General features: G+C 39.3%; 1 protein-coding gene across 4 annotated transcripts in view; it reads right to left on the reverse strand.

Annotated features, from left to right (window-relative positions):
* The window catches only part of dtnbp1b (dystrobrevin binding protein 1b), a 40,151-nt gene that overhangs the window by 8,331 nt on the left and 18,359 nt on the right, over nt 1–13,461 (reverse strand). For 2 of the 4 annotated variants that reach the window (XM_083544439.1, XM_083544438.1), the window contains exons 1-2: nt 3,195–3,355; nt 968–1,126 (exon numbers count right to left, since the gene is read on the reverse strand). In XM_083544439.1, the coding sequence (XP_083400565.1) occupies nt 968–1,126; nt 3,195–3,216 (181 nt within the window). In that variant the 5' untranslated portion in view covers nt 3,217–3,355. Of the gene's footprint in view, nt 1–967; nt 1,127–3,194; nt 3,356–13,461 lie in introns of those variants that run through there. The other 2 variants (XM_083544437.1, XM_083544436.1) reach the window with 1 other exon arrangement.

The following is a 13,461-nucleotide window of genomic DNA, read 5'->3' on the forward strand; positions in this document are numbered from 1 at the left end:
ACTGCTGACCAACTCCTGGATGACTCCGGACTGAATCCCTGTATGACTCCTGACCAAGTTCAAAATAACTCCTGACAGACTGCTGAACAACTCCGAAATGGATTCTTAAACAATTCCAAATACCCACGTCTGACCAACTCATGACTCCTGATTGACTGCTTAACAATGCTGAACTGAAGCAATGAATGACTCATGACCATAAACGACTCCTGTGTGACTCCTTGTTGACTTCTTAGTGACTATAGATTGACTTCAGAAGGACTCCAGACTGACTCTTAAAAAACATTGGATTTACAATTGAAAGACTCCATACTGACTCCTAAATGACTCTTGAATGTTTCCATTCTGATTTCTGAACAAAATCTGGGCTGAATTCATGAAAGACTCTTGACATTAGACCTTAATTACTCAGGGTTGATTCCTACATGATTTTACACTGACTCCTAAGCAACCCTGCACTGACTCCTTTATGAATCCATACTGATTCCCAAATGATCCTGCACTGATTTATGAATGACTCCATACTGACTCCTGAACAATCCTGCACTGACTTCTATATGAATTCATACTGACTCCTGAACAATCCTGCACTGACTCCTATATGAATTCATACTGACTCCCAAATGATCCTGCACTGATTCATGAATGACTCCATACTGACTCCTGAATGATCCTGCACTGACTCCTAAATATTTTCATTCTAATTCCTGAATGACTCTTGACTGATTCCTGAAAGACTCTGGTCTGACACCTGAATGACACGCTGAGTGAAATGTGGTATATAAGGGAATTCGGATAAGTTGAAACGTTTGAAAATTATGTCATTGCTTGAGCTTGATTTTTTATTTGAAGTTAATAAACACAGTTGTAACCGACTCTGACGTCTGTACTTTCTGAATCACAAGTACAGTATAATGTAATTGTTATGTGTGTGGATTCACTGCATTCCCTCTATAAGTTCATTCACCTCTTCTTTCGGCGATCTGCAGGTAGCTGGTGGACAGGTAATGCTCCATGTCCTGCTGAAATGCCTCCTCGAAGAACTTCTGCCTTTCTTTTAACTTCACCTGCTGCTGTCCTGAGTCCGCCTCTGGGACCTTCTGAGCATGCTCTGAGTCCAGCTCCGCTGTAATTGGAGGAACATTTTAATAAAGTACAAAGGTGAAATAACACAGACAAAAAAAATGTATTTTAAAAAATGAATAAAATAAAATAAAGAGGATACTTGTATAAAAATCGATCTGAAAATATTTTCTATATTTTGTGTTATCATAATTAATAATTCATTTCACAGCCTGAGTCTTGAATAACTATAGACTAGCATCTGCATGTCTCTGAAATGATTTTGTTAATGTTCTAAACAACTCTGGACTGACTCCTGACTGAATGATTCACTTCAGAACGACTCCTAATCAAGTCTGGACTGATCCCTTGAATGATTCCCAAACTGATTATGCAAAAAGCTCCTCACTAACTCAGAATGACTCCTAAACAACCCTGGAATAATTTCCAACTGACTCAGAATGATTCCTAACTGACTCTAGAACTACTCCAGACTGACTCTGAAATGACTCTAGAACAACTCCTGACAGACACCAGAATGACTCCTAACCAACTCTAGAACAACTACTGACGGACACCAGAATGACTCAAAACCAACTCATGAACAACTCCTGTCTGACTCTTGAATGACTCCTTACAGACAAGAACAACACCAGACTGTCTCCACAAGTTGCTTTTTGTAGAATAAACTCAGTGTAAATGATCATAATGTCAAAGAATGATTACTGTGACTGCAAGAGCAGCACATCTACAGCTGAACACAATGTTCTGGGTAAATTGGAATGAATCATTTATCTATTCATTGCCAGTAAGTGCAATGCAAAAATGATGACAGGATAATCCAATCTTATTACAATCATGTAATAATGATGAGACCATCGAATAAATCACAGCACCAGCTGGAGAGCAAGGACACAATGGTGTAGCGTGAAAGGATGTCGGTAATTGCCTCCGTACAGGATACCAGGGCTTTATGGTTCATTACACCTCCAATTTTCTCGGAGACACATTACCTCTAATTAACGCCCTGTGCCATTAGAAGGTTCATAGACACCGTTTCTTTAAACCTCCTGATGGCTAAGACAGCCTAAGAGGTTGGACATGCAGTTATTGCCTGCAGGCATGCCTACTGATACACACACACACACACACACACACACACACACACACACACACACACACACACACACACACACACACAAATCTCAAATCTCAGCACAGTCTGTTGTTCATTACAGTAAAAGAACAGAGAGGACTGTGGAGGAGGAACTGAATAACAGTACAGACAGGAAACAGAGAGCATCCTCATTCACAGCGCGAACACACACACACACTCACACACACACACACACACACACACACACACACACACACACACACACACACACACACACACACTCATCCTTTGTCCTCTAATCTCACTCTCCTCTCTCATCCTGCTCTCTTCTCTCCTCTCCATCTGTGTGGGCTACTGAGACTGCTCTAATACATGACAGACCCGAGGGGGCATCCACGGAGAGCCTGTGTGTGTGTGTGTGTGTGTGTGTGTGTGTGTGTGTGTGTGTGTGTGTGTGTGTGTGTGTGTGTGTGTGTGTGTGTGTGTGTTTTGTGCCTTAAATAAACATCAGCGTTTGAACTGGATTCTGTGTGGGTAGAAATTTGTGTATATTTATTTACACTGCGTATACACACACACACACACACACACACACACACACACACACACACACACACACACACACACACACACACACACACACACACACACTCCTGGGCAAAGGTTTTTAGAATACCTCAATTTGTCTTATCTTAATAAAAAGCATCTAACAAATAAATAAATGATTCAAGAAAGAAATTATGGGATTGTTTTACAAAATGTACTCATCAAAGTTAGAATTATTATTATTATTATTATTATTATTATTATTATTATTATTATTATTATTATTAATTATTATTATTATTATGATTAGTATGAGTAGTAGTAATCTATGGGTAAAAAATACGATGGCGGTTTGATGCTATGGCTAGCTCTTCCTGTACAACCGACGAGTTCTTAGCTTATTTTCATCAATCCGAAAGTTACAAATGGCTATAAAAAGAAATCCCCCCTGCCCAAAAAAACGTGTTACCTGAATCTGTATCTAAATGCATCTTGTGTGGTAATGCAGTGTGAATCAGCACGTTACAAACTTGTATTGTGTTTTTCGGAAAATCCAGTTTGTATGTGTATGTTCATGTGTTTGTTCATGTGTGTGTTTGTGTGTGTGTGTGTGTGTGTGTGTGTGTGTGTGTGTGTGTGTGTGGCAGCTCAGCACACACAACTCTGCAAAGTTGTGATGTGTATCACTATAGTAAAAGACCTCCTGTCTTTCGGAACATTGTGGTTTGCATCAAAACCATGTTTTGTGTGTGTGTGTGTGTGTGTGTGTGTGTGTGTGTGTGTGTGTGTGTGTGTGTGTGTGTGTGTGTGTGTGTGTGTGGGTGGGTGGGCGTGTGCAGGGTGGGCTATAGATCTGCACATCCTGTGCTGTCGACGAGTGAGATACTTGAGCCGATGTACAAAAAAGATACTTTTATACAGAAAGAACCACCTACAGGAAAAACTATTCATAGCTCTGATACAACAACATAAACAAACAAATAATAATAATATATTTTTTAAAAATGTTAGAAAAGCTTTCAGCTCTGCACATAGCTCAATTCAGGTCAGTAAGTTTTCTGTCTAAATGAAAAACACTAGTACATCAGAGACTTTGACACCAAGAAGTGTTATCTTAACACTACAGGCATGGGGTTATATGAGAGAACTATTGATTATGCATAAAAAACTATTAATATTAACAATGAGTCACTGAGTACACTGTTATAGTCTGTCTGGCAACATGAATTTATAAGCTTTACACGTTGTATTCAGTGTAGTATGAAATATCTGGTACTTTACAATGATTTGTCACTTTCTAAGAATCGCTTATCCAATCAGCCAGTCAAGTGACAGCAATACAATGCATACAATCATGCAGATACTGGTCCAGGACAATGATCCGCAGTAGCAGGGATGTTGGTAGTAATGATCTGGGATTTTCATTTACAGGAGTCTTTAGAGTTTATACAGAATGGTGCAAAAAACACAAAGACTTCACGGAATGCCAAACTGAAAGATTATTTTGCATCAAATGATAATGGTGAGAAAAAAAAAATCACCTCAGAATGCACAAATCACAAGGTGGAAAAGGCTACAGTGGTGAAAAACCACATCGGGATCCACTCCCTAATTAAATCCTCTCAGGATTATTTTAGATTACAATCTACACATATGCTATAAAGACAAACGTTTGTGGGCACCTGACCATAAGATTGCTATGTGCATTCCATGTTGAGTTCCCATTCGCTCTTATAACAAGCTCTTCTGGGGACCAAGATTTCATAATGTACTTGCGGAGATTTTTGATTATTCGGGTAGAAGGGTGGTAAAAAAGTCAGGTACTGAGGTGTTCAGTAGGGTTGAGGTCAGAGCTCTATAGCAGGCCACTCGAGATAAAACTTCATCCCATGTCAAGAATATCTTCGTGGAGTTGGCGTGGTGCACAGTTGCATTGTCATGGTGGTCTTGCCTTGTCTTTTCCGATGTCCTAAAAACTTCCCTGAAGATATAAAACTGTATATCTGACTGACACAGGAGACTCCTTCCAAAAATACTGACTACTATATTGAATAATCAGAGATCAGTTATTATTATACTGAATGCAGCAGCGCAGTGCTTTGAATTTATTTCATCCTTATCTATGAATTTTGTCATCCTTGGAATGATGTATGTGTGTGTGTGTGTGTGTGTGTGTGTGTGTGTGTGTGTATGTCACTTCTGTATCCCTTGTATTTTGAAGAGAAGTAAGCTAATGCTGTGCCTAAAACCAGCATGTCCACTACACATGTAGATGCTACATGTGTGTGTGCTGATTAAACCAAATTTCTTGTTAATAAAATAAGATTAGCATTTCTTTCTCTCTCTCTCTTTCTCACTATTCATCGTATCTCGCCACATTAACTAGCACATTAGCTTGGCACAATGATGTCCACCCGCAATCTCTTGCCAATCCAAATGTCGTTAGCATCCGACAGTTACTTTAACTTAGCTTCGAGTGTTTTTCGTTGTTGTTGTTGTTTTTTCTTTGCTAGAGCCGCAGTGTGAGGAAAAGCTTTCAGGCTTCAGACAGCAGGAAGTAAACGCTTATTAGTACGCGAGTGGGGAGGACGCTGCCTGCTCATGTGTTGAAGAAAAAATATATTTAGCTCTTCAGCCAGGCTGCGAATAATCTATGGGGAAGCTAGTGTGTTATCAGTGTCAGAGTTTCCTCCCTTACCCACGCCTGCGGAATTTTTTTTTCTTTCTTTCTTTCTGTTTTAGAATAAAGATTCTCCCAGCATGCACTTGTTGAAACTGTACGAACGTAACATCTCAAATGTACCATGTATTAGATGGGGTTGGTTCGGAAAAAATTATTATTCATTGTTCAGATCATTTTCTGATAAACAATATATATTTGTTTAAACATTGGCATGGATTTCTAAGTGAAGCAGTGTTTTGTGCACACTCAGGCCATATGGGACTGTTATTAGCTCAGTCTGCTTTTGCATGTATATATTGCACAACCAGTTACACAATCTTGCACACATTTGCACTTTATTAGAAATATTCAGAATAACTCATACTGCCTTCTGGTGTATAGGAACGCTGTTTTATGTCGGAACTACATTACCCAACAGCCTCTGGTTTGTGGACCTTTAAAGAAGTAGATGCCTCCAAACATCCTGAACCATCTAGAGACGTACCAGTGCCAAATGGACCCCACTTTATGTGGAGTTTTGACATTGGACCTCCTTGAGTGTTTAAAGGCTCTGGCATGGAGAAGCTGGTGTTGGATCTGTGATGATCTCAAATGTTGAGCTATTTTATGAGTTGCTTATTAGCTCCTAGGTTTATAACCACAAATGACTGTAAAAGACTGTAGAAAGAACATCACTTATAATCTTACACTCCGGTGCTCATGTTAGTTCTCTCTCTCCAGTGTTCTGTATTGTTTAAAGACTATAATCACAATATTGATGTCACCCAAATGATGATGGTTCCCCTTTTGAGTCTGGTTCCTCTCAAGGTTTCTTCCTCATAACATCTAAGGGAGTTTTTCTCATCAGAAAAACTCATCAGGGATAAATGCACACCGTTCCCCTTGACTGTTGATTTCTGTAAAGCTGCTTTGAGACAATGTCTGTTGTGAAAATCGCTATAGAAATAAACTTGACTGACTTTACTTGACCTCTGCAGTTCCTTGTTGGTCACATGTCACTGATCACTCACACCTGTTACTGGTCACATTGACTAGCATTTGTGTATATCTTTGATTCCATTGTAAATTCTATTTTGATTAAAACAAAGTTATATAACAAAGTAAAAAAAAAATTATTACAAATTTATTTCAACATCAGTCCTCCTTTTTTGTTTCTTCAGGTTTCAGCCTGCATCCAAATAATAGATAACACTAATATCTATGTGTATGATTGTATAATTGGTGTTTGTTTCATATTTAAAAAGCTGTGACTAAACTTAATTGACACTCATTTAGACATTTGAACAACAAAAAAAAAAAAACCCTAGACACTTGTCTAGTACAAGACATCTGGCAGCACACCTGTGAGCAATGCTAATGAACAAAAACAGATGTTCGATTAGCAGAGGCATGTACAGTGTGTGTAGTGTGTGGAAATGTGTGTGACTGAGAGAACATTTCTTGTGGGAACAGTTGAGCTCGTTTAGCGCCTTGCTGTTCCTACTTCAGTAATCGTGACTGTCTTCCTCCACAGCTCAGCAAAGCCTTTTTATTTTAAACCTCGCATCTGCTGATGGATCTGGAAAGTGTGTGAGAGAGAAACAGAGTGATGAAGAGAGAGAGAGAGAGAGAGAGAGAGAGAGAGAGAGAGAGAGAGAGAGAGAGAGAGAGAGACAGAGAGACAGAGAGAGAGAGAGAGAGAGAGAGAAAGAGAGAGAGAGAGAGAGAGAGAGAGAGAGACAGAGTGATGAAGAGAGAGAGAGAGAGAGAGAGAGAGAGAGAGAGAGAGAGAGAGAGAGAGAGAGACAGAGAGAGAGAGAGAGAGAGAGAGAGAAAGAGAGAGAGAGAGAGAGAGAGAGAGAGAGAGAGAGAGAGAGAGAGAGAGAGAGAGAAAGACGCCACCATCAGTTCATTTTGTCATCCCGAAATGAAACTCTTTTGTGAGGACAGACTGACAAATCCAACACCTAATGCTGAGGGATGATAGCAGCGACGACTGAATCTCTCTTTCTCTCATCTTGTATGTCTCATATAATAAAATAATGGATAAAGCTTCCTTTCCAAGTGTAGCGTGTACTTACTGTATCATCAAATAAAAATAAATGCGTTATTCGTTTATTCAAAGAATCTCTCAGTCATATCTCTAATTTCGATTTGAATTAGAAAATCTGCTTTTACACTTTTACAAATATAATGTAAAAGTGTAAAAGCAGATTTTCTAATTCAAATCGAAATTCCATAAAGCAGACATTTGGAGAAATTAAAATGATATACAGTTATAATTTTTTTTATTTTGTAAAAAAAAATAATAAAATAAGTTTATTTTTTTATTAATAATTTTAAAGGTAATAAAATTACTAATAACAGTAATCCATTCATTCATTCATTTTCTCCCGCTTATCCGTAATTCGGGTCGCGGGGGCAGCAGTCTAAGCAGGCCCCCGCCTTCGACTGCTGCCCAATCCTCACAGCACCGTCCCTTACGGTCCCTCCTGCAGGTGGTGAGCCCACGGAAAGCTAATAACAGTAATAAATATTATAATTAATATCATAATAACAATAATAAAAATAAGGATCCTTTATTATCTTATAATAATTATGTTATTAATTGTTATTATTAAATATTAATAATTCTAATACAATTACAGTTACTTTTAATAAAATAATTAAATCATAATTTATTTTGTATATATATATATATATATATATATATATATATATATATATATATATATATATATATATATAAATAATAATAAATACAAAATAAAAAAAAATATATATAATAATATATAAAATTTGTTTATTATGTATATGTGCAATATATAACATATATTATATAATATATACCATATTTATTGAACATCCTATTCCACATTTAGTTCCCATTTACTGTTAAGGTAAATAAGGGTTTTTTTCATAAATATTAAATGTACATTTGTTTGTCCAAGCTGGATATTAAAATTAGAAAAAAATCTATATATTTTTACTATTTTATGGGTCTTTTTTTTTTGCTCACTTTTTGACATGTTCACTAGGCTTGAGGTCAAAGCTCTATAGCAGGAAATCTTGTTATGTATATGTAAAGCATATCTTCATGGAGCTGTCTTTGTGCGTAGGGGCATTGTCCTGCTGGAACACGTTTGCTGGAACAAGTCTCCTAGTTTGGACTAGTTTGGAAACACCCCTCAACACTACTCCCCCTCCCAACATCCGACAGCCCTGTGTCATCTGTGGAGACCTTCAGGTTTCTGGGCACTACCATTCTCCAAGACCTGAAATGGGAGTCCAATATAAACTCCATTCTCAAAAAGTCCCAGCAGAGGATGTGCTTTCTACACCAATTAAGGAAGTGTGGTCTGCCATAGAAGCTGTTGATGCAGTTCTACACTGCAGTCATTGAATCTGTCCTGTGCACATCCATCACCATCTGGTTTGGAGCAGCAAAAAAACAGGACAGGAACAGACTGCAGCAAACAGGTAAAACAGCAGAAAAAATCATTGGTGCTCCCTTGCCGACTCTCCAGGACTTGTACCACGGAAATCTTGGGCAGGAAAAATCACTACTGACCCTTTGCGCTTTGGACACAAACTCTTTCAGCTCCTCAAAATTCATAGCGCCCTCTGCTGCTTGTGTCTGAGGCGAACTGAGATTCAAAAACGGAATACTCTGCCAAGCCTTCGCCTTTCTTCGAACTGATTCGACATGTTCTACTTCATCGTTATTCCACCAGATACAAGGCCACATTTTATTACTCTTCACATGAAATGAACATAATTACAAGACAATGTGGTGGAAAAACAATCGCATTAGTTGGGGGGGGATAATGGCAATAATCATCATCTGATCTAAACTGAATAATTGCTCGCTCACAAACAGATACACACCCACACGAGCACGTACCCTGACGCCTCCTCGTGCACCTTGCTTGATGTGATGAGTGTGTGTTGTCATGCGTTACACACTCTGATAAGCAACGTAGGAGTGTATGTATCTGTGGGTGGACTGAGTCATGCCACCCCTGTCACTGCCACTCAGCATCCTGCACTCGCGAAATGGGTCATATTTACACACCACACAGCATTTGACCTCAAAACACAAACACACACAAACACACACACAAACACACAGACTGATTTAGAAGAAAACAGCTACAGCGTTTAACATTAGCATTATCCACTAGCAGCAAATGTCTTCATTACTGTACAAGAACATGGGACACATATTTTAACTCTTTATATTATTTTGTAATAGAAATGTACTATCCAGGTCAGTTTTTGTTTTTGTTTTTATTGTTTAATGCCAGCTATATTAAATGGACAAAGATATTGGGACACCTGGCATTTACAGCTTTATGTGGTTCTTCTCTGAACTGTAACCACAAAGTTGGAGACACACAATTGTACAATTTGGATCCAGTAGCATTAATTTTCCTTTAACTTGAACTAGGAGACCCAAACCTGTTCCAGCATGACAATGTCTCTGTGCATAAAGCCAGCTCCATGAAGATCTGCTTTACATGTAATGGAATGAAAATTCTTGAGATCTTGATTGGTCTGCTATGGCGCTCTGAAGTTAAGCCTATTGAACACATTTGAGATGAATGGGAATGCCGACTGCACCTCAGGTCACCTCATCTACATCAGTATCAGACTCACCTCATCTCATCCACATCAGTACCAGACTTTACCAACACCCTTGTGGCTGAACGAGCACAAATCTCCCCATGCACACTCCAAAATTCAAATTCTAAATAAAAAAAAGACCTATAAAAATGTTACACAATATTTCTTTTCATCTCACAGACTTTTTTTAAAAAGGGTGCCAATAATTACGAAGCACCCTGATATTAAATAGAACGATCAGAAAAGGGCTTTAAGTTTTGTTTAAATCCGTGTTCGCTCCTGACAACAGTGAATACAGAAGGTTCATTTGAGTTTGAATGAAAAGAAGCTGAAGAATCTCCACACCGACGTGGTTGCCATGGTTTCCGCCTCTTACCGTTGTTGGATGGCGATTCGAAGGTTCGGGTGGTAAACCAACGCGTAGGGTGAAGATGCATATTCGCCAAGCCGACCAAGCAAAGAACAGTGCGTGAAGAGGAGAGTGTGTGTGTGTGTGTGTGTGTGTGTGTGTGTGTGTGTGTGTGTGTGTGTGTGTGTCTGTGTGTGTGTGTGTGTGTGTGTGTGTGTGTGTGTGTGTGTGTGTGTGTGTGTGTGTGCGTGTGTTTGTGTGTGTGTGTGTGTGTGTGTGTGTGTGTGTGTGTGTGTGTGCGTGTGCGTGTGTGTGTGTTCTATAACCTTCTCCACCACACACTTCATCTCATCCTCCAGCTCTCTCACAAAGGCTCTCAGACAGCACACATTTCAATAAGCTGCATCGACTGCTACAGATAATTGATTCATCTCTATTTTCCAACAATGAAAGAGCAGAAGTTCATAAAAACTTCTGAAGAAACTTCACCAAAACCCTGTCATGACATCAACATTACACACTAAACTTACATTATATAAAGGATTCATAATTTTGGATTATAAAATCAGAATAACTCCAATGCATACAACTTAATATGTGGCATGCTTAGATATAAGACTACAGTGTCAGAAAAAAAAGCTTTTCAAACTACATTTCCCATCAGCCACTTCATGCTACATGTTTGTTTAATCCACTTAATCAAAATCACGATAATACGCCTAGCACTTGTATAAATAGCCCAAAACCTCAATCTTTGGGTCTTGTATGTCTTCCATTGCCATTCTGTTCACGATCACATTTCCTTTGCGGAGGTGGTAGTTAAGGCATTGGATCCAAAGGTCACTATTTCAGGGCCCTTGAGCAAGGCCCTTGACCTCATAGCTGCTTAATTGTATGAATGAGATAAATTTGAGTTGCTCTGGATAAGGGCATCTGCCAATCAGTGCATTATTATTATTATAGCAAACACAGGGGATCGTCCCTTCGTTTTTGTGTAATTTAGGACACTACGATGTGTGGATTTAAGCAAACAGGGAAAAATTGCCACAGGGAAATCCTCTGGTGTAAAGCATACAAGTTGCTGTCATTGTAAAATAAATAGCAGCTGGTTGTAGGCTTTAAGTAGAAAAACAAAGAGGTGCTGAAGAATAGAACTAAAAAAAGACATTGCTACAGGGTGCTTCCAAGAGTGTGTGTTTTTTCCTTCCTGCGTTTTTCAGTTATGATTAGCGCAGAAGTGACAGGAGCTGAGCTGGCTTTTGTGCTGAGGTAAAATATAAGTCTGGTGAACATGTGCTGGCTTTAGGGCAGCAGTCACATTTGCGTGTGTCATCATTCGGAAATGTTTTTGTGCTCAGGACAGCAGGAGGCGGTTGCCTGCGGGAGGTCGGCTATAACCCACACTCTTACAGGCCTGTTCATATGGAAATTCAACAATGTTGGTTATAAGGGGATCATTTCTGACGGATTTGATCATTTCTGACAGAAAACTGCTCTCAGACACACACACACACACACACACACACACACACACACACACACACACACACGACATGCAACCCCCTTAAATACTAGTGGAACTGTTTGCAAATAATGAATCAGCGGTTCAGTCTTCGGCAGCTCAAATTCAGTGTTTCCATGAAGCAGCTACTTTCCATGAAGCAGATACTGGAAACAGGAGACACAGAGATGGAGGAATTTGATCGCACCAAGTTAAAGCTCTGTATTTAGCGCGCGGTTATCTAATCACCGCTTTCTTTCTCTCAGACAGGCAAACAGGGCATGACCAGAATGCTGGAATTGCCTTCATATCATATTTCCTGTGATAAGAAAAGTGTTGGTTTTTTGGGGTTTTTTTTAGAGCTGACAGCAACAAGGGAACCAGATTTACTTTAATCTGTTAATTTACACAAACTCCTGTGTGGAAACACACACACACACACACACACACACACACACACACACCCACACCCACCCACACACACACACACACACACACACACACACACACACACACACACACACACACACACCCACACCCACCCACACACACACACACACACACACACACACACACACACACACACACACACACACACACACACACACACAGACAGAGCACTGTGCAAATGTTTTAAGCAGTCTGGAAAACAGTGCAAAAATAAATAGTGATCATTTATTTTTAGCAATTTACAAATCCAAATCAAATCAATATCTGGTGTGACCACCATCAACTCTGACATTTGCAGACTTTGTACACAGGGATTTAGATGATTAACCAATAAAACCAAGCAGGTGCTAATAATCCATAATTTCATATGTAGGTTAAAACCCGGTCATTAAGTAAAACAGAAACAGCTGTGTAGGAGGCTTCAGTGCGGAGTGAGGAACAGACAAACTCTGCTACTAAGGTCAAGTTTTATGTCACAGGTCATACACCATGGCAAGATGAAGAACAGCAACAAGACAAAAGGTAGTTCTACTGCATCAGCAAGATCTCTGCCAGGCACATATTTCAGACCAGATTGAGGTTTCAAGATGTTCAAGAAAACCTAATGCAGCAGATAAGAGACATATCATGCTTACTTCCCTTTAAAATTGGAAGATGTCCAGCAGTGCCATCAGCAATGTACTGGCAGAAACCAATAGGACCCAGGTACTGTCAGGAAAGAAGAGGCCAAGAATTGAAGATTTGCATCCATAAAGCAATACCTTCGACATGGAAACGAAACTAAACGACTTATGCACAAAAAATATAGGAACTGGGGGTAGAAAAATGGCAGCAGGTGCTCTAGAGTGAGGAGTCAAAATCTGAAATACAGTATCTGGCTGTATCAGGAGGCAAGTTGTTTGCTGAAGGGCTGGAGATTGATACAATAATGAGTGTCTGCAGACAACAGTGAAGCATGGTGGTGGTTTCTTGCGAGTTTGGCTGCATTTCTGCAAATGAAATAGGTGATTTGGTCAGGATTTAAGGTGTCCTCAATGCTGAGAAATACAGGCAAATACTTATCCATCATGCAATACCAACAGTGAGGTGTCTGATTGGCCCCAGATTTTTTCTGCAGCAGGACAACAACCCCAAACATAAAGCAAATG

Source organism: Silurus aristotelis (assembly GCF_946808225.1).
Source record: "Silurus aristotelis genome assembly, chromosome: 6".
NCBI classification, from domain to species: domain Eukaryota; kingdom Metazoa; phylum Chordata; class Actinopteri; order Siluriformes; family Siluridae; genus Silurus; species Silurus aristotelis.